Source organism: Herpailurus yagouaroundi, unplaced genomic scaffold (genome assembly GCF_014898765.1).
Source record: "Herpailurus yagouaroundi ecotype Mexico unplaced genomic scaffold, PumYag 77, whole genome shotgun sequence".
In the NCBI taxonomy this organism is placed as follows: domain Eukaryota; kingdom Metazoa; phylum Chordata; class Mammalia; order Carnivora; family Felidae; genus Herpailurus; species Herpailurus yagouaroundi.
In genome coordinates, this window is record NW_024412388.1 from 38,292,055 (window position 1) to 38,319,943 (window position 27,889).

Genomic DNA, 27,889 nt, shown 5'->3' on the forward strand with positions numbered 1-27,889 from the left:
ACAACATCAAGCAGCAAGGACAGGGGAGGTCCCTCGGAACCCGGCCCAGCGGCTGGAGAGAGATTTGGGGCCTTCCCTCCGCCCCCTCCCTGGGGGAGGGGCCAGGTCTCATCCACCACCTGGACTGGAGCTGTCAGAGGCCAGGCCAGAGGACAGCAGACCCGGGAGTGTGAGGCTGGGAGTGGCCCCAGCAGATTCTGTGAGGCCGGTGGCACAGGTAGGGGTCGGCCCCGTCTGACAGGACTACATGTGTGGTGACTGGAGCCTGTAAACCTTTTCTTTTTCTTTCCTGTCTTTTCTCTTTCCCTGGGGCTCTGTCACCACCTTTCTCGGTCTGCTCTTCCTGTGTAATAATCTTTTCCTCTTGGAATTAAGCATCCAGCCTGGCCACCCGAGGCCTCCACCCTTTCCCACTGAGTGACCCTGACCTGGGAGCACTCCAGAAGCCTCGGCCCCTTGGAGGCTGGGGGAGGGGCGATGCCAGGAAGGAGCCAGTGCCTCTCCTGGCCTCTGCAGGCCATGTGGTTGGCTCCTCCACGGAGCTCCTCCTCCGGGACCTGGCCTTGCTTACCACTGTCTCCCCACTGCAGAGAGCACAGCCTTCTGTAAGGCCGGGGGAACCACTGATGCTGCATCCTGGGGGAGAGGTGTCCCTGGAGCTGTGCAGTGAGACAGCCCTGACAAAGGGCCTTGCACGGAGTGTGCTCACGGAGTGGCTGGGGTCAATCAGATGGAATTGCATTTGGGTTTGAAATGATCAGATCACAGGCACATGGCAGGGGACGGGGGGGGGGGTCATGAGCCATTTGAGCTGAGAGCTAGAGCGGTGGTGGGGACAGGGCAGAGGTGGCTAGGGAAGGAAGGGTGGCTGAGGGCTGGGGTGCAGGCAAGGGGCTGAAGTCTCTGGAACCAGATCTGGACCCCAGTGGGTTCCCGTCCCCAGTCCAGCCGTCTTTGGGCCCTGCTCAGAGCTCCCATTAGAGGAAGCCACACGGAACTGACTTCTACCCCTCCATCCGACGGGATACATCTTCCGTGTCTGCCCCCGTAGACATAGGATTAGGAGAAAAAGGACAGTGTGTAGCAGTGTTTGGAGTGAGTCAAGCCTGAATTCAAAACCCAAATAAGCCATAATTATGTCACATCCCCAATGAGCTGCAAAATAGGAATAATGAGGCCAACTCCTACAGTTACTATAATAGTGGCACTCATATTTGGGCTGTGACCTACCCAATATTTCTGGCACATACTGGCAAATTTAGTCCTTACCCCGTATTGTTCTCAGAAGAGGAAGTTCTCAGCAGGAAGGTTGGCCAAGAGTGGTTTTTCAGGAAGAACCTGCAAGCAGCCAGGGCGAGGCCAGCCAGAGGTACCAGTGAGCCTGCCCAGGGTTCTTCCGGGGGCTTCCTGGGGTGCTGGAGGAGATTGGGATACCCAGACAGTAGAGGGAGAGGAGGTTCCCTTCTACATGGAAAACTCATGGTTCCACGGTGGATTTGGGGGTCCCAGCCCACTTTGTACCATCAGCATTTCATGGCTCGTGCTCAAGATCTCGCCATCTGTCATTCCCTTAGCCAAAGGCTTCCCACCCTGCCTACCCTGGCTACAATGTTGGTCCTTTTGGGAATGGAACAATCTGAAGGCTGTTTCCCATTCGTGGCTTAGTGGCGGGGATGAGGGTTTATAGGCACTGGGAGTTGAAGGGAAGGGCCACCCAGCATGGAGGGTCCTGAACCCTGGCACCATGGTCGGGGCAGGGACCCCACGGGAGAGAAAGCCACAAAGGTCCACATGCTTCCCAGTTGGGTAAGAACGCAGCCAGGACCCTTTCCTCTCCATCCTTCTAACTAGATGCCAGTCTCCACCTTATCTCTTGTGCCAGCTTCCTCATCCTCATCTAGCCCCCACGCTGGCCCCCAGAGGGATTTTCTAGAATGCCAGTCTCACCACTCCCTTTCTTCTCATGCCCCTTGCCCACATTCTCCCTCCAGACCCTAGGCTGCAGCCCAGCCACAACAAGCCATTCCCCGAACACCCCACACCTGCTTATACTCCCCTGCCATGTTCCTGCCTCCCTCTGCCTGGAGAACCTGTCTGCTTCCGCTCACTGCCCACTGTGCCTCTCATCCCAACACAGTCTATGAAAACCATTCTCCGCTCTTTAAGCACGGACTTGGTGCCAGTCGCTCATTAGGGACATGAATGGGAATGAGGTACCCAGATCCCTTGAGGGGCTCACATCTAGTAAGCCCACATCAGTGAGATGAATGGGGGGGACAGGTTGGGTTTGGGGACACTCCCCAGGCTAGGGAGTCAGCGAAGTCTTCAGGGAAAGGATGGTGGGGGAGCACCCGGCACATAGGAGACCTGGGGACGAGGGGCAGCGTGGCCCTTCCAGGAAGCACATCCGGTTACGTGCAGCAGCAAGGATTCCGACCCAAACTCTGAGGGCACGAGGGGAGGAAGAGCCTGCACGTGAGCAGGCTGCCTGTGGGACAACCTGGACACCGTGACAGTTGTGGACGGTCTGCCAGTGAGGAGCTTGAGGGTAGAGAGGCCACGGGCATGGGCCCTGTGCATGGCTGGACATGAGCGGAGTGGCAGGAGGTTGGCGAGGGGCCGCGCAAACATAGCATGGCAAGGATAGGGAGGGGACAGTTGAGCTGTCCAAGGGAACTGACACTTTGGGTGGTGACCTCCGAAGACAAGGCCATAAGGCTAGAGAAGTAGCTGGCCCCAGGACTCGAAGCAGAACCCTGGTTTCCAGAGTCTTCAGCGACGGCACAGCCTAAAGCCTAAGGGAGACGCAGGCTGTGAATGCCAGGAGTGAGGTTCCTGGTCTACCTACTGCAAACTACACACACACACACACACACACACACACACACGGAATAAAGAGAACGCAGGGAGCCAGACCCTAAAAGCAACCTTGTGAAGCAACTGACCCAAACAGCTGGTCCAGGGGGATGTAGTTCTTCTGTCGCCCCCCAACTGAAACTCGGCCACACAGTCCCTGCCGCTGCTGTAACTCTGAAAACGCAGCCTTGGTTCAGATACTCCTCAGAAACTGCACTGTCCGACGCTGTTATTCAACACTTGTATCTTCATGTAAACACTGTCCCTGCAGCTCCCACCCTGCCAGGGTTGGCTGCCAGGCCAGCTTGTTTGGTTTCTCTCCACCCTCTCGGCCTGCTACGCTTCTGCTGCGCTTCCCCGGAGAGCCCGCCCCGCCTCCCCAACTGGACTCGGTCGTTCCTTCCCGGCACTCTGCAGCTCAGAGGGAGGGGGGTGAATCTTGACGTGCCTTGTGCTGAAGGCGCCTGTCCCGTGTGCCCGGCTGTTTTCCGGCCAGCCTGGCAGCACGCTGGTGGCCTCCCGGGGGCCCCCAGAGCCAGGTGCGGAACAGGTGCGCACTTACTGTAAGAACCACAACACCACCACATCCTCTGTCTCGGGGGTTCTCCGAGAGGATTTCCTGCATAAGTGGGGCCTCCTCCTGGCCTGCCAGCACCTGCCTCAAATGTCAAACCATTTTGGATGAAACTCTTCCTGTCTGGATTTCATAATCCATGCTAAGTAGAAAATCCATAATGGGCACGGTGCGATCTTTCCTCAGTGACTCTGGGTCATTGCTTTGCATATGAATCCTCAGCTGCCGTTCAGGAATGGCCTCGGCTGAGAATTGATGGAGCCTGATTCCTAGGTTGTTCGCTCTAATTTGGCCACTCTTACATCATCCTTTCCACTTTCCCTGGTTATCTGGACGCCCATGTGCTGTGTGCCCATCAGTGGCCGTCCCCCTCTGCCCCCCATGGCCCTGCAACACCCTGCACGCCTCTGGCAGTCTCTCTCCCACTGTTAAGTTGTTGTTTTTAATTTGCTGTGAGCTGCAGCACAAAATAACACTCTAGGCGAAGCAAAACAAGACAGGCCCTGAGTGGGGGATCTGGGGCTCACCAATGCGTCAGCGGGTGGCCTTCATGTATAAGCTTCACAGCATCTATTCTGAAGGTTTCAAAACCTCTCTCACTTCCTTCCCGGCACTCTCTTGGCTCTGGGCTGCTAAGATGTCTGGCTGGCTAACAGATGGGTCTCAGATGCATCAGAGGGATGGCTGCTATGGGCCCAGCCTCCTGGTTTAGGTTAGGTGAAATGTGCAGGGTGAAGGCTTGGCATTGGGCGTCTGTGAGGATGGGGCTGGGGGACAGGGCGTGTAGGCAGTGGAACCCTAAGGGTAACTTCCGGAGGGGAGGATAGGAGGACCGGCACTCACTGGCCCTGCGAGGTGGGCAGGGTATAGGCCACGCTGACGGGACCCCAGGTCCAGAGTCACTCTGCAGCTCAGTGGGCTGGGCTGCTGGGACTAGCAGTCTGCCTGGGCCCTGGGGCAGCTGGTCTTCCCTGGATCCGGCGTGCTCCGTGTCCTTCCCAGGATCACTCATCTGTCAAAGCACAGGGCAGGAGTGTGAATTCCTGCCCCACTTTGTGGCTTGGAATAAACATGTCCCTTCTCGGGACTCAGTTTCCTATACTGTAAAACAAACAAACAAAAAAAAGGCAAAATGACACCCGGGGGTCGGGGATTGGAGGTGGGAGCACTTGACGATGGAGGCTTTGCCCAGGTAGCAGCAGACCCCTTCTCCTTCTCCTCCCTTGTCCCCCTCCCACCCGGAGCAAGGAAAATTGCATTGAACTCACTCCTAGGAAACCTGGACTCCAGGCCCAGCTCCACCTTTCTTGCCCGTATGACCCTTCCCTCCCTGGGCCTCAGTTTCCCCTCCACATAAGCCAGAGCTGAAATATCTCAACTTCTGAAGTCCCTCCCAGCTGCTGAATTCTACAACTCTCCTTTCCTCCTCCTGCTCCTCTCAGGGGTGGGAGTATACACGGTGTGCATGAGTGTGTGCACGTGTGTGTGTGTGTGTGTGTGTGTGTGTACTGGGGGCAGGGAAAGCGAGAGAGTCCTGCAGAGGATGGGGTGGCAGCTTGGAGAAAAGGGGACCAGGACTTTCCATGCCAGTGGGGCTCAGAGCTTTCTCAGCAGCTAATGGCCCTTGGGGCTGTTTAATCATTACAGGAAAGGAACGAAGCCAGGAGCGCCTCAAAGTCCAGCGGAGTGGTGAGCGACTCTAACAGAGGAGCGCGGTGCTGGCAGCGATGGGGCCTGGAACTTCAGGAAGTGGGGTCAGGACAGTGACAGCTCCACGCTCAGCGCTGGGCTCCGGAGTCAGCCTGCATGCCTATGACATAGGGGTCCTGGTCGTCTACTTTGTCTTTGTCATTGGCGTGGGGATCTGGGTGAGTAGGTTTGGGGCCTGGCGGGGGAGGCAGGCACAGGTTCTCACCTCTGGCTGGTCGTGGAGCTGGGGGCAAGGTGGGCAGGGGGAAGGGGATCAGGAAAGCACAGGCTGAGATGGAGAGGTCTTTAGGAGTCATTCTCTCCAGCCCCTTCTTTATAGATGGGCAGACTGAGGCCCAGAGAGGAATGTGACTTGCCTGAGGGCACACAGCAAGCTGAGGCAGTCCAGGCTGGGACCCCCATCTCCCAGCTCCCGGTCTCTATGCATCTGCTGCCTTTGGCCTCACCCATACCTGGCAGCCCGAGCCCCACTCCTGCCCTCCTCCCCATGCCACCATCGCCAGCTCTGGGGACGTTCTACTCGCGGCCTATCCACCCTCCACTACTGGGTGTCTTGGCAAGGAGTAGGGCTTTCTAACGGAGCTGGGGTTCAAATGCTCATGGGAAGGGAGCCAGGTGAGTCCAAAGGTCCTTCTGTTCTCCATTGTTCACCTGAGCCTCGGTGCCGGGAAAAGGGGCCAGGCTCTGAGAGGTCAGGGAGCCCTGAGTTCAGATCCCAACTCTGACTGTTAGGGCCACAGGGCCCTGGGCACATGAGAACAATCTGTGAGCCTCAGTCTTCTCATCCAGGCAGTGAGAATAATAAAGCCTATGCTGTAGAGTGGTCATGACCATTGAGCAAAAGGACACATTTAAGCATCAGGCAGAGGCTGGCACTCGGCTGGCAACAATACACGTGGCTATTATCATGGCCACGGCCACATTCTGGAGGCAGGGGACAATGGTTCCAGTCCCAACTGGTACTGTGGCAAGCTCGGGAACATTCTCTGGGCCTCAGTTTCCTTATCTGCAAAGCAGGGTGAACAGCCCCTGCCTCCCAAGCTGGTGTGAAGGAGAAATGGGCAAGCAGCTGATCGTCGGCTCCTGGGAGGAAAAGAACCAGTCCTCAGTGACTTGGGACGAGCCTTTCCCTGTCTTCAGCCCTCAGTTTCCTTACTTGTCAGATGATTCCATCTGCTCATCCTGCCCTGCCCAAAGACCAGAGGTGACAAGGAAAGTTCCAGCAAAGGCTTAACAAGCACCAGCCCCTCTCCTCCCCATCACTCCCCAGTGACTACATACTTTTCCTTGGGGGCAAAGAGGCTCCTTTCACATTTCTCTTTTTCCTTCCTCTCCTTCAGGTATTTCTCCCACCTCTAGACCTAATCAGAGGCCTGTTGAGTTTGGCGTCTTAATAAAGTCTTCCAGTTTCCGCTTCCCTGCCCACTGCCCTGCTGCCAGCCCCTAGTCCCCAGAGGAAGTTCCTTCGTGTCCACTCTCCTTTTGTTGTTCAGAGCAGTCCCCGCCCCCCCAAAAGGCTGCAAACCACCACCCACCAGTTCAGCGCAGGGGTCTGTGTGGGTCCCGCACAGGCTTACCCAGCATGGTCTGACTTCAGGACAGGGCGAGAGAAGCCCCCCAAACAGAGCCCTACCTCTGCCGGGGGCTCCTGGGCTCTCTGTACCCCCGTCCCCAGTGTGTGGGAGTCCTGCAGAAAAGAGGGAGAGGGTGCCTCCATGCAAGCCTCTCAATCAGATACAAATCGCTTCCTGACACAAGTGTGGACAGAGGGAGGGCTCAGGGGACAATAGCCATAATCTTGCACACTTGCCAGGCACCGTGCCGTTCATGAAGGCTTTAATTTCTGTCAGCCCTTTTGCTCTCTGCACCAGCCCAGGGGATGAACGGTGAGGCCCAGAGAGAGGCTGTGACCCTCTCATCGGCACGTAGAATAAAACCTGTGAAACTGCATGTCTCAGTTCTCCTGCTCTGTCACCCCAGTGCCTGCACCCAGGAATGGGGAGCTGAGGTGGGGCAGAGGTGGAGGAGCTCAGGAAACCTTCATCTCTCTCCCCTTCCTTTCTAGTCGTCCATTCGCGCAAGCCGAGGGACCATCGGCGGCTATTTCCTGGCGGGGAGGTCCATGACCTGGTGGCCAGTGAGTTGATCTTCCCCCCTGTCTCCTCCCACCATTGGATCCTCGTCTTGTCTTCTCTTGTCTGGACCAAGGCAGCAGCCCTCCAGATAAGTTTCCTGGCTCTGGGCTCCTTCTCTGTGGCCCAAAGTCACCCTATAACCCGAGAGACCTTGCTAATTAATGCGCCCCCCCCCCCCGGATAAGCGCCTCTTAAGTGCATACCCTAGGCTGGACACTGCACCTACAGAAATAATCTAGAATGTTCCCATCCTGGAGAAGCTCAGATTAGCTGGGCAGACAGACTCACAGAAAACAGGATGAATGCTGAGCTGGGGGACACAGAGGGGCTGTGAGCACGTGCAGGAAGCCTCTGGCCTCAGGGGAGGTGGGATTAGCAAAGACTTTCATGGGAAGCAGACACATCTGCTTAGTACTGTAGAGGAGTGAAGTGAGGGGGGGTCACAGAGGTCCAATCCCCAGCATCCTCAGGGAATCGGTCCCGACACCTTTGTGAGCCCATCTCCCCCCTCAGGCCACCTCACTTGTTTCTCTCGCTCCTCAAAACTAACTTCCTATTCTTGCAACACGATGGAGGGAGGTGAGCCCTGCCTGGAAAAGGCAGGGTGGAGTTGTCAGCCCCCCCTGGTAGCTGAGGCTGTGTGCACACCTGGGCACGCACAGCTCACACGCATGGCACACCAGTGCATGCTCTCACACGCCACCAGCCGTCCCTACAGCCTGTCTTGGTTCTCACCACTCTTCTTGCCTGCACTGGTGACAGACTCATTGAAGAGTAGAGGGGGCCCTGGACATTGACAGAGCTCTCTGGAAGGTTCGAGTATCTGGGACAGGAGGAGGCAGGGGCAAGGAGTTCTCATGCCTCTAGCACGAACCCCCAGGAGTGTGAGGGGCGAGGGGCTGGAAGCTCACAGGGACAGTGACTGGTCCCTGCCAGCCATCACCTCAACAGACGGAAGGGCACTCTGTTCAGTTGGTACTCACCCTACCCCACCCCCATCACAGCCCTGGAGATGAGTCTGTAAGAGGGACAAGAAGCAGGACAGAGGGCCTCTCTGGTCCATCCAGGAGAGTGGCTAGGGGCGGCCGGGTGCCCGTCCAGTCCTGCAGAGAGGACATCTCCCTGCTCCGTGTGAAACTGTGTCTCACTGTAAGTGTGAGGAAACCCGAGGCCTCCGAGCAGGAGGAGGGTGTCCTCCAGACGAGCAGGGTGTAGAGATGAGCCCTGCCTCCCACGAGCCTCAGTGGGGCAGGGCTTCTGCCTGCTCCTGGACGCACAACCTGCTCTGCTTGGTCCTGTTTGTGACACGAGCCCATGTGTCTGTGTGTCTGGGCATCTGTTACGCAGGTCCCATTGCTTTGCACCCTTCCCTACCAGGCCAGTCCTGAGAAGTGCCTCACTCCTCTCTCTGTGGCCTGAGCAGAGTGTGTGGCTGGGAAACCAAGAGCAGAAGGAGTAACAGCATCCTTGTCCCTGACGGGCCCGTCTGGTCCCCCTGCCAACCTTGTTGACTGATGACTCCTCCAGTCATGAGCTGGGAGCCCTGGGCTGAGTGGGGCCGAGGCATCTCGCTGCTCCCAGTAAGGGAGCAGACCCAGTGTTCCATGCTCTGGCCAGGCACTCCCCACCAGCCCTGCCAGCGTCCCCAGGACAGCCTGAGTGCGTGTGCATGTGTGTGCGCATGTGTGTGCAGCAGCACGGAGTGGCTTCAGCATGAGAATCTTTGTGCCCTCGTGCTGTTCAGCTGTTTTCTGAATGTCTCAGTACCTTTCCTTCCTTCTCACTTTCTATCGCCCAGCACCGCTAGAACAGTCAGTGAGTGGGAGCAGGTGAGTCCCCACATTTTATAGGTGAGGAATCTGAAGACTTGCCAGAGGGAGTGATTTTGTTAAAGTCACACAGGGCGCAAGGCTGGAGCACAGCTCTTCACCTCCGTCCTGCCTCTGCCCAGGCCCCGGAGCCCCTCCCTCTGCCCCTTTCCTGTCCAGTGAAGGATCCCATCAAATAATAAAAGATAACACTAATGAGTGCTTATTAGGTGCCCAGCAACAATCATGCACTAATTACTGGAGCCAGACAGCCAGGGTTCAAAAGTTCTGTTGTTTACTAGTTCTGGAACTTGGGCAAGTCATTTATCTGTGCCTTGGTTTCCTCCTCAGTAAAATGGGGATAATAATAGGACCTACTACATAGGGCTGTGGTGAGGGCTGAGTTAGTTTGTGTGTGTGTATATATATAGATGTTGAGAGAGAGAGAGAGAGAGAGCAGAAGAGGGGCAAAGAGAGGGAGAGAGAATCCCAAGAAGGCTTCACATGGTCAGCCAGAGCCCAGAGCAGGGCTTGAGCTCATGAACCCTGAGATCATGACCTGAGCCCAAACCAAGAGTCAGATACTTAACCGACTGAGCCACCCAGGTGCCCCAAGTTAACATATTTAGACCAGTGCCTGGCACTTGGCAATGCTGTGTATGTACTAACTGCTATGATGTCGTCCTTATTGTGTCTATTGCATCAGATTGTGTCTATTGCATCAGAGTTATATTATTGTGTCTATTGCTGTCTCCTGGGGAAAAATGATCTCAACTCCGAGGCTGGCCCAGCCTGTGCTCAGCCCCTCAGCTCCTCCCTCTGCCTGGCCTAGTGCTGGAGGCACTGGGTGGCAGAGGGCCTCCCTCAGTCCCTCTCATGGGGACCTCCCCTCCTCCCCTCAGCATCCTTGCCTCTGGAGGCCCCTAGATGGGTGGTCCCAGTGCAGGGCCTTGTCCTCCCTGCATGGATGCTGTTTCCCATGGCTTCCCTTCTTTCCCACTTGGCCACTCACTCACTGGGTGACCTGGAGCCAGCAGCTTCATTTTTCCTAACGTTATTTCATTCCTCTGTAAATTGAAAAGATTAAACCTATCCTTTGAAATGTTTATGAAGATTAAGTGCATTAGTGCCTATGAAATGCCTCACACCGTGCCCACATACAGTAGGTACCCAATAAACGTCAGCTCCCTCCCTTCTCCCCTTTGCTCCCTCCCTTCCTCTCCTCCCTCTGATTTCCTGACCCAGGCCCTGCTCTATTCACAGCTCCTGAAGCTCACGGTCCTGGCTGTAGATTGATTTGGATTAAAATTGACCCCGACCTTTGACCCCACTTGTGCCTTGCAGATTGGAGCCTCTCTGATGTCCAGCAATGTGGGCAGTGGCTTGTTCATCGGCCTGGCTGGGACAGGAGCTGCCGGAGGCCTTGCTGTTGGGGGCTTCGAATGGAATGTAAGGAAGCTGGTCTGGAGGCTTCTCAGAGATAACGAGGGTCTGAACGCCCCACACGCCACACCCCACACCCCACCCCACCCCTGGCTTTAGTGCTGAGAGGAACCTCGGAGGTGCTTGGAGAGGCTGTATGGTAAATCGAGAACCCATGTCACAGATGAGGAAACCAGGACCTGGAAAAGGCAGAGGGACTCATCAGAGGTCACACAGCACTACAATCAGGTCCCACGTCCCTTGCCTCCCAGTTCGGTGCTCCCTCACAGCGTGACGTGCACAGGAGGCTGTCCTTCCATGTGCATCTAGGACACGGGTAGATGTCTCTTGTTCTTGTTCTCCCCACTCTCCCAGGCAACCTGGCTCCTTCTGGCCCTGGGCTGGATCTTTGTCCCCGTGTACATTGCTGCTGGTGTGGTCACAATGCCACAGTACCTGAAGAAGCGATTCGGGGGCCAGAGGATCCAGGTGTACATGTCTGTCCTGTCTCTCATCCTCTACATCTTCACCAAGATTTCAGTGAGTACCCACCGCAATGTGGCCATCTTGTCTCCCTGAAAATGCTGAGCTTGAGTCATGGCTTGTTGCTGCATGTAGGGATGGATGGATGGATGGATGATAAATAGATAGATAGATAGAAAGAAGGGAGGAAGGGAGGAAGCATGAATCCACATACCTTCAATGCACACTCTCCCTCAGCAGTGGAGCGATCACAGATGAATGAGAAGTACCTGTTAAGTAAATGACAGTGCCTCTATTTAAATGATTCCTAACCTAGAGTGCATTCATTCATTTCTCTCTCCATTAATTGATCCTCCATTAAGCACCATGAATTTGTTGCCTACATGTCACTGTTCAAAAGATCCTTATTCCTCCTCCTCTGACCTACACTCCGAAAACAAACCTAGGGCAGATGGTTCGCCCATGTCCACACAGAATAGAGCTGTGGGACTGAACTAAAGTTTGGGTCCTGTGACCCGGTCCAGGCGTCCTGGCACTCCGTCCTGTTGTAGCCCTGGGATGGGTTCATGAAACAGCCATGCAGTGGGATCAGCAAGCAGGCACTGAAGGGGACTGAGTCCACGAGTTGCCAGGTCGAGAGATGGGAAAAATGGTACAGCCACTTGTCCACCAATGCTGGAAAACAAGCCTAAGTCAGCATGTTGTCTGGTCAGCCGGGTCCTCTAATAAACCCAAACATGTAGAGCCTCCAGAAGTGCGGTCATCTGTCCTGGGGCTCCTGCCCGTCTGGTCAGCGTGGGCCCCCTGGCAGCTGGGCGGGCCTCTGCTCTGCTCGGGAAAAGAGGGCCTCTGGGTGCCTGCTCTTTCTTCTCCAACCCCTGCTCCCCACTTCCTCTCCTCTGTCTACTCTTCATTCCTTCCCCCCTGCCATCACGACCCACAGACTATCCCATTAGTGCCACCAGACCTCATTGCTCTCGGTTTCAAAGTTTTATGCGGTGCTCCTCTGCCTGAAAATCTCCACGGCTCCTCAGCATCCCCGAGGCCAAACCCGTTCTCCTCAGCATGGCACTTTAGGCTCAGCCTCATTATGTGATGAGGGCTGACAGCACTTGGTATGGCTGAGCAGGAGGCATCATACCCTGGTGGCCACAGCGAGGGCCTCAGGTGACCTGGACTCCTGGGTCCCGGCTCTCTGCAGACTGACATCTTCTCTGGAGCCCTGTTCATCCAGATAGCCTTGGGCTGGAACCTATACCTCTCCACAGTGATGCTTCTGGTGGTGACAGCTGTCTACACCATTGCAGGTAAGGCCAAGGGCGGGTCGTGTTGGGGTGCAGGTGCCTGGAGCAGAGACAGAGAGACAGGGAGAGGTGGAGGGGGGTCACCTAGGGATGCTACAGTGAGCAGGAGCGTGACTAGGGGACTGTCACCAGGAGTAGTGTGGCTGTGGACTGTTCCAGACAAAGCCACCAGCCTGCCTTCCTCTGTCTCCTCCAGAGCACCTCCCATAGGCCTGGGCACCTGGGTTCCTGGCTTGTGGCTAAGTCAGTTTGCAAATATAGGGAATTTAAACGGTGTTTGGTGGGGAGGGAGGGAGTATTCCTGGTAGAACTATCAGCCCAGCAGAGGAATAGTCTTGGGGTATTAAAAACAATAAGAACAAAGGAGGGAGGTGCAGCTAAGGTACCCAAGGGCCACTGGGGAGAGAAAGAGCTAGATTTGAGTGCCAGTGGCTGGCACCAGCCTGTGGGGGGAAGGCAGGCGGCTAGAATCGACCTGCTAAGAGGACTCCATGTCTTGTCTGGTCTCCCCAGTGTGGCCAAGCACAGGGCGGGCAGCCAGAGAGGAACCCCTTGTTGGTGCTGACTGATGAGCCCTCTCCTTGGGTCCCCAGGGGGTCTCACGGCCGTGATCTACACAGATGCTCTGCAGACGGTGATCATGGTGGGGGGCGCCCTGGTCCTCATGTTTCTAGGTAAGGTAGAGACCTGAATATACCCACCATCACATCAAAATTGCTCTCCGATTTGTCTTGGGCTTTCACCTCCATGCTGTGACTGGAACTTTCCAGAACACAGTGTCATGTTCCCCACCTCCCTACCCCCATTTCCAGGGTGGGACTGCCAAAGAGCAAACTTCTCAATACACCCCACATCCCTCCCTCATTCCCAAGTTGCATACCAGTTCCAAGCCCCGGGGCTCCACGTGGGACTGGGAGGTGGGGTGGGGGCATGTGACAGGTCCACTGGGGTCTCGGAGCTGTGTTGCTCACTGTGGTCTCTCTCCACAGGCTTTCAAGAGGTGGGCTGGTACCCAGGCCTGGAGCAACGGTACAGACAGGCCATCCCTAATGCCACAGTCCCCAATACCACCTGCCATCTCCCCCGATCTGATGCCTTCCACATGCTCCGGGACCCTGTGAACGGGGACATTCCTTGGCCAGGCCTCATTTTTGGGCTCACGGTGCTGGCCACCTGGTGCTGGTGCACGGACCAGGTGATGCCCCAGACGAGCTTGGCCCGGACCATCACACACTGGGGTGGCTCCCTGTGGGAAAACCACGCGTCTAGGTGCACAGAGTGTTGGGACTCATTCTGGGACTACCTCAGGGCTCGCCTATGGCTGAGCTGAGCCCCACCTGACCTAAGTGGCACGCCTCCACTGCTCCCTTTTCAGGTCATTGTGCAGAGGTCTCTGTCTGCCAAGAATCTGTCCCACGCTAAGGGAGGCTCGGTGCTGGGGGGCTACCTGAAGATCCTGCCCATGTTCTTCATCGTCATGCCTGGCATGATCAGCCGGGCCCTGTACCCAGGTAAGAGCTGGGCAATGTTGCAGTGGGGGGAGGGGTCACATGCCAGTTCTATTAAGAACACATCGGAAGTGCGTTAGGCTTTGTGGGCCACACATACAATGAGTATTTCAGTAGAAGAAATTTGTATCTGAATATCATTTTAAAATCCTACTTTCCCTTCATAAGGGAAAGAACAATGAAGGCATTCTTGGTGCCTTCCGAGGATGTTTGCCCTTTATCAAGATGTAAGGCCTACAACGCAAAGGCGTCTACCAGGCTTTGCAGGGTAGTATATGGTCAAGGAATTTACCAGCGACAGCTAAATCATAGTACCCAGACATCTACCTGCCCCTTGACCCTCTGGCCTCTACAACAGATGCTGATTCCTGCCAGCGTCGCCAGTAAACACGTCCCTGTAGGGTTGGAAAGCAAATATTGGGCCGAACCAAGAAGGCATACACAGGTTGATTCGCCCCTAACGGCCATCACTCTTCTATAGATGAGGTGGGCTGTGTAGACCCTGACGTCTGCCAAAGCATCTGCGGGGCCCGCGTGGGGTGTTCCAACATCGCCTACCCCAAGCTGGTCGTAGCCCTCATGCCTGTTGGTGAGTCCTGTCTCCCCCACACCACCCTTCACTCCATGCCCCAGCCTCCTCCAATCCCCAGTGCCCAGGAGGGATTGCACTAAACGTGGACACGGATGCAAAGAGGGAATAAAAAAGCTTTCACCTCCACACTTCCTTCCCCAATACACACACACACACACACACAGAGAGAGACACTTTTCACAAACATCTGTAAGGCACCCGTTCTGGCTCTAATCCTGGAGAGACAGGGATAAAAGGCAGGCCCCTACTCTGAGGCTTCATGCCATCTCCAGGACACCCGGGCTCACAGAGGGCACAATACTATGTCACCAGGGTGGGGACACAGCGGCACCGAGGAAGCCCTAAGGAGGCACCTGGCTCCACCTGGGAATGTCAGAGAAGGTTTTCTGGAGGAGAGGAAATGGAGCTGAATCCTGAGGAACATCTTAGGCAGACAAAGCCAGACGGGTGTGGGAAATGTCATTCGGGGGAGGAGGGGCTGTGTGTGCAAAGGCCCTGGGCTGAGAGAGAGCATGAAGTCTGAACTGAAGTCTGAACCGAAGTAGAGTCACCTGTGTGACGCACATGTGGGAGGAATGGATAGCCTTGGAGAGGAGGCCGTGGCCATGCCTCACCGTGGAGCAGAGCCTTTACGCTGGGTTTTAGGCCAGAGCACGTGAGGGGGACCATCTGCATGGAGGGTTCAGCTTAAGGGGAGGCAGAGAGACAGTTAACAAGGGGTTTGCCGTGGCCCAGATGAGGGGTGATAGTGGTGTGGACCAGGTCGGTGGTTTCAGAGATGGACAGAAAGGGTTTTAAAAGATATTTGTGAGGTAGAGGCGGCAGGATTTGATGACTGGTCATGTTTGAGGGATGAGAAAGAGGGATCCAAGGAGGCCTCCAGGTCCGGGGTTTATGATGACATTGAGAGTGGAGACGTAGGAAAAGAGCCAGGTTTATAGAGGGAAGTCCTTGAGTTGGGCTCCCCCTTCCCTTCAGTAGAACAAGAAATGAATTGGGGCACCCGGGCGGCTCAGTCGGTTAAGTGTCCCACTCTTGGTTTTGGCTTAGGTCATGATCCCCTGGTTGTGAGATCAAAACCCGCATTGGGCTCTTTGCTGAGCATGGAGCCTGTTTGGGATTCTCTTTGTCTCTCTTCTTCTGCACCTCCGGCTCATAAAAAACAAAAAGAAAAAGAAAAAGAAAAAAGGGAATGAATGAAAGAAATAGTGGGCTGGTGGGACGGGGCCTCCACAGAGGGGCTGATTGAGGGACGTAGGGTGGGAGGGGAGCGGAAGAGGGGGGTCTAGGATAACTGAGCGTCTGGTATGGAGATTGGATATTATTAACCAAAGAAAGAAACAACAGGCCCTGGAAGAAGGTGCTGGAAGGTGCTGGCCTAGGTTTGTTTGGAACATTTTGAGTCTTTCAGGGAGACCTCCAGGAGGTGGTTAAGTATTTGGACTGAGAGGAAAGAGGGCTGAGGCAGGGCTGAGGGACAGTCATCTCCCCAGGGAAACATGAGTAGTCATGTTTCCAGAATCTTGGTAATTTGAGTCATAGAGACCTCAGATAGCAACGGGATCCACCCTCTCCTGCCACAGGGGGCAGAACAGGCCCAGAAAGGAAGGAACTAGTTCAAAGATCACACACCTGGTTACTTGCAGAACCAGGAAACAAATCCAGGGCTTCCCAGGGCCACCCGTCCCAGGCGAGGGCTTTAACCTGGCACCTCAGTGTCGGTGAAAAAGAACAAAAACTGAAAACACTCAATTATTAACCGTCACCCTCCTCCCCATCAGGGGCCCACTAACCAAGTGTCTCCAGGCTCTGACGCCCAGACTGAGACGTCAAAGCTGCAGAGAACCTGAAGGACCACTTAGCCGCACGGCTCTTAGGGATGCAGATAAGGGAGCTGGCACTGGGCAGGGTGGATGGGATGGCTCGCCCAAGGCCATAGAGCAGGGCAGAGGGCAGAGCGGGGCGAAGGCAGAGCTTATCCAGAAGCCGGCCTCTGGTTTTCCTGGACTCCTTATCTGCATGGAGGGGGACCTCATGCAGGGCCAGCACCACCCCCAGACTCCCAGCTCCGCCTGACGCTGCAGCCTCCATGGCTCCCGGAGGAGCTGGCTTTCACGGGAGACCTCGCCTCTCCCCAGGTCTGCGGGGTCTGATGATCGCCGTGATCCTGGCCGCCCTCATGAGCTCACTCACCTCCATCTTCAACAGCAGCAGCACCTTGTTTGCCATCGACGTGTGGCAGCGCTTCCGGAAGAAGGCCACAGAGCAGGAGCTGATGGTGGTGGGCAGGTGCGCTGCGCCCCCTTCCGGAGTTCCCCCCTCCCTGCAGGCCCCCCCCCCCCCCCCCCGCCCCGCTCCGTGCCCTGGGCTGCCCTGGGCTGCCCTGGGGAGATTCTGCGGGTGGGGAGTCCCAGCACCTGGTTCTAGCGTCAGATCCCTACATGACCTCAGGTTAGTCCCCCGCCGGCTCTGGACGCTCCTCCTCCAGAGTAAGGAGGAAAAAAAAATCTCTTCCCTGTGTGTTCAACTTTCTCTTGCAAGTGAGTGACAGAGAGAGAAGCTGACAAGGCATTTAAGAAGGGAAAGGTGAGCTGTGTGAGTGGACGGAAGTTAGCAAGTAGCTCGCCCCCAGGAGCTTCAGGATCGGCTCTGGGCCATATTCCAGGATAACAGAAAGCCTGTTAATTTTCTCCATCGGACCCCCCCTCCCCCGCCCCGCCCCGTCCATCCCCCTTGCATCACACCTGGCGCTGGGCACCCAGGGACATCGTGCCCTGCCCTGCCCTGAGGGCTGCTCGCGGTCTCATGATGCGGCGTGGGGCCTGCCTCCATGGAGATGACCCTAGGAAGGCTGTCTCCAAAGGATGCAGAGCCTTACACACCAAGCTGAAGTTTGAACTTTCTCTTGTTGGTTTTGATTTTATGCTTTTCAAAGTATCACTTGGTGGCTTATTTTCTTTTCCTCCCTAGGCTTGAAATTTACACAGGGTTACTGTGTTTACACAGGTTACAGGGTTTACACAGGGGCACTGTCTGAAATCTTTGCTTCCTAATTTAAGGCTCTGTGACTCAGGTTTCTGGACTACCATGTTTATTCTTCCCTTTTGGTAGGCGGTACTTGAGTTTCGATAACTTGCTCTCTTCCATCTCCTGCCTTTGCACACACTGCTCCTTCCACCAGGATGCCTTCAGTCCACTGCTGCCTAATGGAGCCCTAGCACCTGCTCACTCTGCCCCCAGCCCTGTGCACAGCACCTGAGCATCTAAGGATCGCCCTGTAGACTGTGGTAGCTGCCGCTCTAGTGGGGCCTGAGAGAGAAAATGTGCGAGGGAAGGGAGAAGAGAGGACAGGTGTGCAGAGACATTTCCAAAGAAGCATCCGTTGAGCTCCCTCACAGCCCAGTTTCACTGCCCTTTATTTCATCCATCAGTGGGGTTTGGGCGCCATCTCCTGGCCACATGCATTATTGCACCCAGCCCATCCAAGAAACGTTTTTCACTGTTTCACAAAAAATCCGAAGGAAGTGCATTAGGGAACTTGAGCCTGAGCCAGGATCATTTGAAGGGGAGTCAGGAGACGAAGGTGGAGTACCTGTTATGAGCTAAATGCCAGTGTAAGGGTGCAGGGGTTAGATCTGGAGGAGCCCAAAGAAGGGAAAAGTCCCTGAAGTTAAAGCCATCCTGGAGAAGAGGGTTCTCTTGCACAGGGTTTGAATGCAGAAGAGAAGGAAAGGCATCCCAAGCCAAGACCAGAGGCCATTTACTGAGGTGGGTGGTGCTGTGAAAGGTGTGGATTCCTTCCTGAAGAACAGGTGGGCTTTATGACTTTAAAGACATCCAACTCAAAACTCCTGGGTTTCTTGGATTCTGGAATTCTGATATTCTGGGATTTGAACAGTCTGCATTTCCAGAACCTTGGCATTTCCGGTCTCATAGCATTCTCTAATTTTGTTCCCATGCATCCCCTCCCTTCCCCTTTCCTGGTTCCTTTGCATCACCTTCCCCCCACCCCATGCCCAGCCACCCTGAGCATGCCTCATGGTGCCCTGTGTCCTCCCTGCAGACTGTTTGTGGTGTTCCTGGTTGTCATCAGCATCCTCTGGATCCCCATCATCCAAAGCTCCAACAGCGGGCAGCTCTTCGACTACATCCAGTCTGTCACCAGCTACCTGGCCCCGCCTATCACTGCCCTCTTCCTGCTGGCCATCTTCTGCAAGAGGGTCACAGAGCCTGTGAGTGCAGCGGGACACCTGTCTCTCCCAGTACACCAGAGGGGCCGGAGACCTGATCTGTCCTTAATCCAGGGTCTCTCTGTGACATATTAGACATACCCACTGCCCCATTCAGGCTTCCATCTCCCCACCCATCAGGTCTTGATTCATTCATTCCCTCAACAAACATTCATCGATCCTATTATGGGGGCTCCCAGATGCAATGATTTACAAGGATGGGAATCATCCCTGCCAGATGGGAGAAAAGGTGATTCAATAAGAAATAATAACGAAATATAATAACTGCTGTGAGAGTAGAGATCAGGGGCACCTAACTTATGGGATGCCTGGGAGGGGGTCAGAAGTGACATCTGAGCCTAGGCCGAAGGATTGATGGGGAAGAGAAGAGTGTTCCAGACACGTAGCGTGGCGTGTGTGAAAGCCCAAGTCAGACTGGAGGACCTCTGGAGTCTGTTTCCTCTCTGACACCATAAGGTTCTGTATGTAGGCAATATAACAGCAATGAAGCAAAGTGTGGACCTGGGGAGGACCCTGCAGGCACGCCGTTCATGAAGCTGCTGAAAGCTGACAGCCTGGAGGAGCTAGAAGTCCCAGGAACCCCTCCCCCACCCCAGATAGAAAAGAGGGGCCCAACTCCGCTGGGGCTAAGGGATGTTATGGACAACCTCTGCAGGAGCCACATGACAGAGCTCAAAGTCATTGCAAAGGAGACCTCAGAAACCCCTCTCCCGGGGGAGTACCCAGCAATCTGTCTACTGTTTCCAGAGGTCGAATCTCCCTGCTGATAACCATGGTGCACAGCAGGGCTTGGTTGAATTCTGAGTGTTTTGCTCATCCCAGAATTCTTGAAATCAGGATCAGCATCTCATTTTTTAAAATACATATGGGAAACAGGTATAGGTTAGGTCAACTGGTGTTATAAACAAGACAGGGGAGGTGCTGGGGCTTTTCTTTTTAAAAAGCAAAACAGGAAGAGCTCTATTCTGATTTTTTAATTTATTATAACAGAAAATCAGGATGGGGGATCCTGGTTTTCTTTGCTTATTACAAAAGCATATTCCATTCTAGTTGAATACTAAGCATCTATACAAAGTATCAATTTCTCTTGTCATTGCACACACAAAAACTCCAAGCCAATAGGTTGAGTCACTGCTTTGATCGCTCTGGAATGGAGCCAGGATCCAAATCCTAGTGTGTCTGACTCTGGAGCTTGTGCCCTTCCCAGTGCACCACTCTGCCCGTCTTTGAGTTCAGACAAAGCCTCAGCATTAATGGGGAGCTCACTAAGGCGGACCTGCAAACACCCTAACAACCCAGTGGCTTTTAGCTTCCTAGGGCCTTGCAGCTGGACCTCACCCCTGCCCGTGTCTGCCCTCTCTCCACAGGGAGCCTTCTGGGGCCTCATGTTTGGCCTGGCAGTGGGGCTTCTGCGCATGATCCTGGAGTTCTCATACCCAGCCCCAGCCTGCGGGGAGGTGGACCGGAGGCCGGCCGTGCTGAAGGACTTTCACTACCTCTACTTTGCACTCCTGCTCTGTGGGCTCACTGCCATCTTCATCGTCACTGTCAGCCTCTGTACCACCCCCATCCCTGAGGAGAAGGCAAGTGGAGTGCTTGTCCTGGGGCCCCACGAAATGTTCTCCCTACCCCCAGTGTCTGAAATTCTACCACCAAGTTTTACTCCATTGGATTGTCTCCTCTGCAGCCACACAGAGTCCTTGGGAGGAGGAGCTCATTGGGTTAGTAATTCCCATGTGAAAAGTAATTCATTCAATGGGAAATTTGCTCAATGAGAACCTACTGTGTGCCGGGCTCTGTGCTAGGGTTACCAAGATGAATGGGGCCTGCCAGCAAGTGTCGGGGACAGGCACCAGCACACGCAGTTACTCTACCACAAGAGAGTGAAGAAGGACCAAGCTCAAAGGGAGGGGCCGAGGACAGGAGGGGCTGTCACCCCTGGGGGCTGCATCGGGTTCCCTGACAAGGTCACTTTGAGCTGGCCCTAGAAGAAAGAGTAGGGATTCATTGGCCAGTTGAGACACAGGTAAATGAGGGGAGTCCACCAGAGCGAGTCCTCACCACTCCTGTGCTCACAGATTTGCCAGTCTTCAGACTTTGAAGGTGTCTTTTGAAACCTTTCTTCATTAGAGCAAAAGAGTATTGGCTCCGGCTGCCATGACACGAAACCACAATCTGGGGGGTGAAACAACAGAAATGTATGTCCTCACAGTTCTGGAGGTGAGAAGTCTGAGGTCAAGGTGTCTGTAGGGCTGTTTGCTCTGAGGTCCCTTGTCCTTGGCTTGCGGATGCCTGCCTTCTCCTCTCTGTCCTCACCCTCTCTTTCCTTGTGCCCGTCTGTGCCCTCGTCTCCCCTTCTTTTGTTTTTAAAGTTTATTTATCATTTTGAGAAAGAGAGAGAGAGCACAAGCAGGGGTGGGGCAGAGAGAGAGAGGGAGAGACAGAGAATCCCAAGCAGACTCCCCACCATCAGCACAGAGTCCTACGTGGGGCTCGAACTCACAAACTGCAAGATCATGACCTGAGCTGAAACCAAGAGTGGGACAGTTAACTGAGCCACCCAGACACGCCCCCTAGTCTCCCCTTCTTATAGGGACACCAGCCATGTTGGATTAGGGCCACTCTATTGTCTTCATTTAACCTTAATTACCTCTTTAAAGGCCTTCTCTCCATGTATAGTCACATTCTGAAGTCCTGTGGGTTAGGACTTTAACATATAAATTTGAAGGAGGGACACAATTCAGCCCAAAAATAACCGAGCCCATGCCAGAAGTTAGTCCCTGAAACATTGGGTGGAAGTTATGAATAACACCTCTGACCTGTATGGTGCTTTAGAGTTTGCAAAACGACTTTATACCCTTGGTACCATTAATTCCTACCGAGGAGCCAAGAGAGACCAATTTCTCTGGTGGCTCACTCCAGAAATGGTCTCTCTTCACTGCCTGAATCTTCAACTTCTTCTCCATTGTCTGCTCTCTCAGCCCCACACTGAGATGTCTCACACTTGAAAATCCCCTCCCTTCCCTAATTACGGCTGCCGCCCCGGCCCCCCCCCCGCCCTGCTCCTCACCAGGACACCGTGCAGAGGGGTCTCCCCCCCAGCCTTACTTTCCACTTCTTGTATACGTCTCATCCAGTCTGGTGTCCCACCTTCCCACTGCAGCTGCTCTCGCCACGACCCCAATAACCTTCTTGTTGCAGAAAGTACTGGTCACATCCTCATCTTCATCCTCAGTGAGCTCTGGGAACCAGACGCCGCTGACCACCCCCTGCCTCCTGAAGGGCTCTCTTCCGTTCACTTCCGTGACATATTCCTCTCCAGTATTGTCTTTCCACCCCCTGCTCTTCTGCCTTCTCTGTGGTCTTAAATGTCAGGGTTCCTTAGGAACCCAAATATGGCCTATAACCCTTCTCCCCACACTGTCTCTGAGTTATCTTATCTGTGTCCGTGGATTCAACCACCCTCTACATGAAGACAAAACTCAATTCTCTGTCGCTAGCCAAAGGTTCAAACCCCAAATCCAACTGCCTCCCATGCCATGAAGTGACACCGCCCACATACTGCTCAATGACACATGGTGTAAGTCTGAAGTAACATTCATGAAGATGTACTTACAAGGGAAGACGCAGCCCAGGCTCTCACGACCACGCAGAGGCGTAGCTGGACGCCGGCAGGAAGGGCCCCAGAAGACGGCCTCTCACCCTGCACCGCTGTACATATTTGTAGGAATCTGGGGCGGGGCAGGGGATACCTGGGCCAATATGGAACCAAGAGCTGCCTGGCTACGAAAAAAGGCTGTTTGGAAAGCAGGCCGTCCAGAGCTCAGTCAAGGTTGGGTCCAACTGATATCAGCCAGAGGACTTGCTGTGCGTTCTGCCGAGCCTCCAGAAAGGGAGGAGAGGTCAAGCCACCAGGGCTGTCCACGGGACACAGGTGTGCTTCTCCTCACCTGGACACCTCCACCCTGAGGAGGCGGGCTCTGCTGGCAGTCTCTAGGCAGAGTCCTCCAGCTCGCCCACCACCCATCTGATGGCCCACGGCAGGAACCCGAGAGCCATGTCTGCGGATTCCTCGCCCGGCTCAATCAATCAGTCACCAAGGCCTGTGGGTCTTCCTCCTCAACATCCCAAAGACTGCCCCCTCCATCTATCCCAGAGGCTCTGTACGTCTTGCTCTGCTTTTCCAGCAGCCTCCAGGCAGGATCCCTTTGATTCACTCTGAGAGATCTTTTTTTTTTTTATGTTTATTTATTTTTGAGAGACAGAGCACGAGTGGGGGAGGGGCAGAGAGACAGGGAGACACAGAATCCCGAGCAGGCGCCAGGCTCTGAACTGTCAGCACAGAGCCCAATGCGGGGCTCGAACTCACGAACTGTGAGATCATGACCTGAGACGAAGTCAGATGTTTGAGCAACTGAGCCCCCCGGGCACCCCTCCAAGAGATCTTTCTAAATTCCACAACTTAGAGTCTCTTCCCTTTGTCTGAATTCTGCAGTGACTCTCCATTGCCTACGAGTTTCTGTTTACGAGTATCAACTCCACAGCCTGATCTTGGAAGCCTTTTGCCACGTGGCACCTGCCTCCCTGTCTGGCTTCTTTTCTCCCAGTTTCCAAGCATGGAGCCTGGAACAGGTGCTCAGGGGTGCAGATTTTCAAAGACAGAGCATTCGGCTGGAGCAAGGCCTCCTGACTTGGCCCTGTGCCTGTTCCTCGAGCTCCTCACTGCTTTGCCGGCCTCCTTGAAGGGGGTTGTCTTTTCCCACAGTAAGACTTCCCCTCAAAAGTAACTGACTCAAGCGGTATTTTCTTTCCCTCCAGCTCGCTCGCCTGACATGGTGGACACGGAGCCATCCCCACTCTGGGTTGGAGAAGGAGGCCCCGGAGGGCACACCAGGGACTTCAGAGATGCCATCTGGGGCATGCCCTCCAGGAGGCGGAGAGACAGAGAACTCCAGCCAGGACCAGGACCAGCACAGAGGTAGGCTGGGGGGTCTGCTGGGGGGCACACACCGCAGAGCAGCAATGGAGACAGATGCCATGTCATGGATCCCCAAAGACCCACATTTGGGAGTCATAGGGACTGGGGTCTCTGAGGGATACCAAAACAGTTACCTTCCCTTCCTACATGGCTATTAAACTATTTGAGAAGACAAACAAGAAGGCAGATGAGAGCCAAAATATTGCCATTTATTGTTACTGATAAAGGACCGGTGGAAAGATTCATTTTATATCCATGGGGAGGTGTGCTTCCTTCTACTGAAGGCCAGCATGAGGCAGAGGAGCCCATCAGCCGCCTGCCCCTGTGAGCACTGCAACGCCGAGAGGGAGGAGGGAGAGACAGAGCCAAGCATGCCCTCTTCGCGCTTCCCAAACCTACCAACAGGGACGTCCCTTCACCTCCCCTGCGGAGAATGAGCCTCAGGTCAGAAAATCAAAGGGTGTTACACTGAGTTCCCTCCAGATGGAAGGAAACACCAGGCACGTCAAAGTAACAGTGCCCCACCCATATTATTCATTTATTCCCCATAGAGCTTAGCAATTCTGCCTCTAGTCGCACAGAAGCATGGCTGTCCCTCCCGGGACTAGAGCAGCCGTGTGTCTATACAGTTCCCCCCATCTTCATCAGGTCCCTCCAGACCAACCACCATTCCTATGGGCATCCTCCTTGAGCTGCTACGGGCCATATCAATTTTGCCCCCGGAGGCTCTCAAAGGTGTTAGAACAGTACCTGAGTTAGGTTTACTCCAAGGCCTCACGGTATCTAAAGTGGAAAGTTGGCGGGGTGCCTGGGTGGCGCAGTCGGTTAAGCGTCCGACTTCAGCCAGGTCACGATCTCGTGGTCCGTGAGTTCGAGCCCCGCGTCAGGCTCTGGGCTGACGGCTCAGAGCCTGGAGCCTGTTTCCGATTCTGTGTCTCCCTCTCTCTCTGCCCCTCCCCCGTTCATGCTCTGTCTCTCTCTGTCCCAAAAATAAATAAACGTTGAAAAAAAAAATTTAAAGTGGAAAGTTGGCATAAGACATAATGTAGCTGTTTTAGACATAATGCAGCTATAGCTTTTCTAGAGTGTGATTAAATAACGCCATTAAAACATTCTGATATAATGACATTGGAGAGATTTCCTAAATTATAAAATTCCTAAGGAAAAATTACAGTCAGAAAAATTAGTTTGCAAGCAAAAGCCCCAAATCAAATTCTATTGCCCTCAGAAATTAATAATTTAATGAAATGTAAGTTCTAAATTTACTTCCCGCCTCAGTTAGAGGGAACCCCAGCACCTGGGTGGAGTTGGGGTGCCTTCAGCAGCGGCCTTCTCCCTTTGGGTTTAGGAGTTCGTCCCAAGCTTCTGGGTGTCCAAACTTTCAATAACTCACTTAGGCTGAGAGCCTAGGTGAGATCATCAAAGTGCCAGCTGCTGGACCTGAACGGCTGGTGGCACCGTGCTGCTCAGGTCCCTCGCCTTCCCCAGGCTCGGGGGTGGGGGGGCCTGTGCTCCCCCAAGACCTGAGAAAATGCCCACCTTTCTCGAGGCCCTTCACCTTTGCTTAAGGCCCTGCCTAGAGAAACAGCCACATGCCTGGATCTAATGACATCATAAGTTCCAGGACCCCACCAAGAGCTAAAACTCACATCTTCTTGCCCAAGCTGTGGGCATTAAAAGCCAGTGGTCCACGATAAAAGCTATCTGTAACAGAGAATGTAATCCTTTACAAACTTGCAAGGTCAAAACCCACAAGGGCTTACTTCAGAAAGCGCCACTGAAGCTCAAAGTCCGATCAGGTGCCCCATTAGTTCCAGTGTGTTTTGCTCTGCAAAATGTAACCCCGGCCTCTTTCTCAGGCTTTGTGGTCCACGCACCAGGTGGGGTCTCAAAACTGTTTCTCCCCCAGTCATGGCAAGAAGCAAGTCTTGGCCCCTGTAAAATGCATGGCACAGAGGAGGCACAGGCTCTTTTAGGTGAGGCAGGTAGTGAGAGAACAAAGAGGAAGAAGCTGGGAAGGAAGGGCATAGCCTGTGCCCTCCCGGCTGACCCCCAGCACTGCAGACTCATGTGGTGGTCGCACCTCCCCCTGGCTGGCCCCCATGCCACAGGGCAGAGCCCAGCCCTGGAGAAGCAGAGAGATGTCTGCTCCCTATTGGGGGCTGGCTCCCCAGAAAGGCTAAGGAGGAGCTTCCCGCTCCTTCCCATTAAAGGCGAACTCTGGGGGCACCTAGGTGGCTCAGTCGGTTAAGCGGCCGACTTCGGCTCAGGTCACGATCTCGAGGTCCGTGGGTTCGAGCCCCGCATCAGGCTCTGTGCTGACACCTCAGAGCCTGGAGCCTGTTTCAGATTCTGTGTCTCCCTCTCTCTCTCTGACCCTCCCTGTTCATGCTCTGTCTCTCTCTGTCTCAACAATCAATAAACGTTAAAAAAATTTTTTTAAATAAAATAAAATAAAATAAAATAAAGGCGAACTCTGGACTCCCCCTCACAAAAGGCCCACAGGCATGAAGGCTCATCTGTGCTGTCCTCAGGTTAAACAGCAAAATGGCAGTGTGATTTTGTGTCCTAGAAAAAGAACGATGAAAAAATTGTTAAGGACAGCAGAGTGGATCTGAAGGAAGTGTATACAGCCAGCTTGTGGACACACTTAGATGTGCTGAGCACCTCGTAACAGGCGCTCTGGGCCTCAGAATCGGCACGTGACTTCCTGTGTGTCATCTGCCCCTAAGGGGGGCCCTGAGAATCAGAAGAGAGTACTTGGAGGGGCTTGTAAAATGATAAAAGCTAGTAGAATTGAAATGCCACATGCCTGGCACTGCTTAGTGCAGCTTGTCGCTGGATGACCTTAAGCAAGTCCCTTCCTTTCTCTGAGCCTTTCTCCTCCTCCTCCTCCTCCTCCTCCTCCTCCTCCTCCTCCTTCTCCTCCTCCGTACAAGGAGGGAGCCAGACCAGATGGCATCCGGAGTGTTCGTATCTCTGACACTCTGTAGTCACATTGAACTTACCAAGTACCAAGTGCCAAAGTCATTAAGACAGTAATGTGGGTTCTGTTCAACCTCAGTGAAAAGGTTTTCATATTAATTTTATTTTAATATGCATTCCGCTAATGCAAAAAGGAAACCCCTTAAAAATACTTTATTACTTCTTTTCGAACGTAGTTGTTAATGAACTCTGCTACCCTTTAACCTCAAAGCAACCCGGCCCTGGTGCTGGGGTCTGCATGGGCACAGTCTCACGTGCGGTGAGAACATTACAGTTTCCAGAGCCTCTCCCTGCTGCTCCAGCACGAGTCACTTTTTAAAACGCTACCAAATGTCCATTGTCATTCGATGCTCAAAACAACCCGGAGAAGAAGCGCGCGGTGCGGCAGGCCTATCCGAAAGGAAAAGAGCCTGCCGCTGGGAGACGCGGAGGGGGGTTGCACGGGACCTCAGGCAGACCAGCCGGAGCGGCCCTGGCGCGGGAAGATCTCTCCGGCCCTCCTGGGACAGATCCTGCCCCGCCTGTCCTCGTGCTCTGAATGGGGATAGACCCCGTTATCCTCACCCCGTACCCCACCCTGCGGCACTGGGAGGCTCTGCTGGACGGCGGTACTGTAGCCAGACGGGCTGTAGCCAGAGCTCTCTCCCAGTCCCAGCCGGGCGCCCGGCCTGTTGGCTCGCAGGAGGGGCCCAGCGCCACCCGCCCCTCTTTCTTCCGTGTCTCACCAGCTCTCCCTCTCCCCACCCCCTTGTCATTTCCCTCCACCTGGCCTGCCCCCGGCTCCTGGTCCTCAGCCCGGCGCAGGCGCTGGGGCCGGCTGCTGTGGGACTGGTTCTGCGGGCTGGCCGGGCCCCCAGAGCGGGCGCTGAGCCCCGCGGAGACGGCCGCGCGCCAGCGGGAGCTGACCAGCATCGCCGAGGAACCGCTCTGGACACGCGTCTGCAACGTCAATGCCGTCCTGCTGCTGGCCGTCAACGTCTTCCTCTGGGGCTATTTCGCGTGACTTCGCAGACCCGCAGACCTCCAGCGGACGCAGAGGAAACGGGGCCCAAGCCTGAGGCCTCAGAGACAGGCTTCCCTCGCATCTTGCCATGGAAACCGGCGACCACCAGAAGGAGACACCAGACCCCCCCCCCCCCCTCCACCCCAAAACCCACGAGTTGGGAAACGGAGGCCAGAGAGGGCTCTGGGTTTGCTCCGGGCGGCACAGCAGGACTCGAACGAGCTCTTTTTCCATTACACTGCGATACACCCCCACCTCAAAAACAGTTTCCACCCTCTTGG

General features: G+C 54.7%; 1 protein-coding gene across 1 annotated transcript; it reads left to right on the forward strand.

Moving 5' to 3' along the window:
- SLC5A9 (solute carrier family 5 member 9) lies at positions 1 to 27,759 on the forward strand. Its single transcript, XM_040470165.1, has 15 exons — positions 1 to 217; positions 5,078 to 5,298; positions 7,206 to 7,277; positions 10,428 to 10,532; positions 10,881 to 11,045; positions 12,190 to 12,295; positions 12,886 to 12,966; positions 13,282 to 13,487; positions 13,668 to 13,803; positions 14,282 to 14,389; positions 16,531 to 16,681; positions 18,456 to 18,624; positions 20,010 to 20,225; positions 23,461 to 23,620; positions 27,400 to 27,759. Exons 2-15 carry the CDS (start codon positions 5,158 to 5,160, stop codon positions 27,606 to 27,608), a joined length of 2,025 nt encoding a protein of 674 aa, XP_040326099.1. The 5' UTR covers positions 1 to 217; positions 5,078 to 5,157; the 3' UTR covers positions 27,609 to 27,759.
- Positions 27,760 to 27,889: the final 130 nt, after the last annotated feature.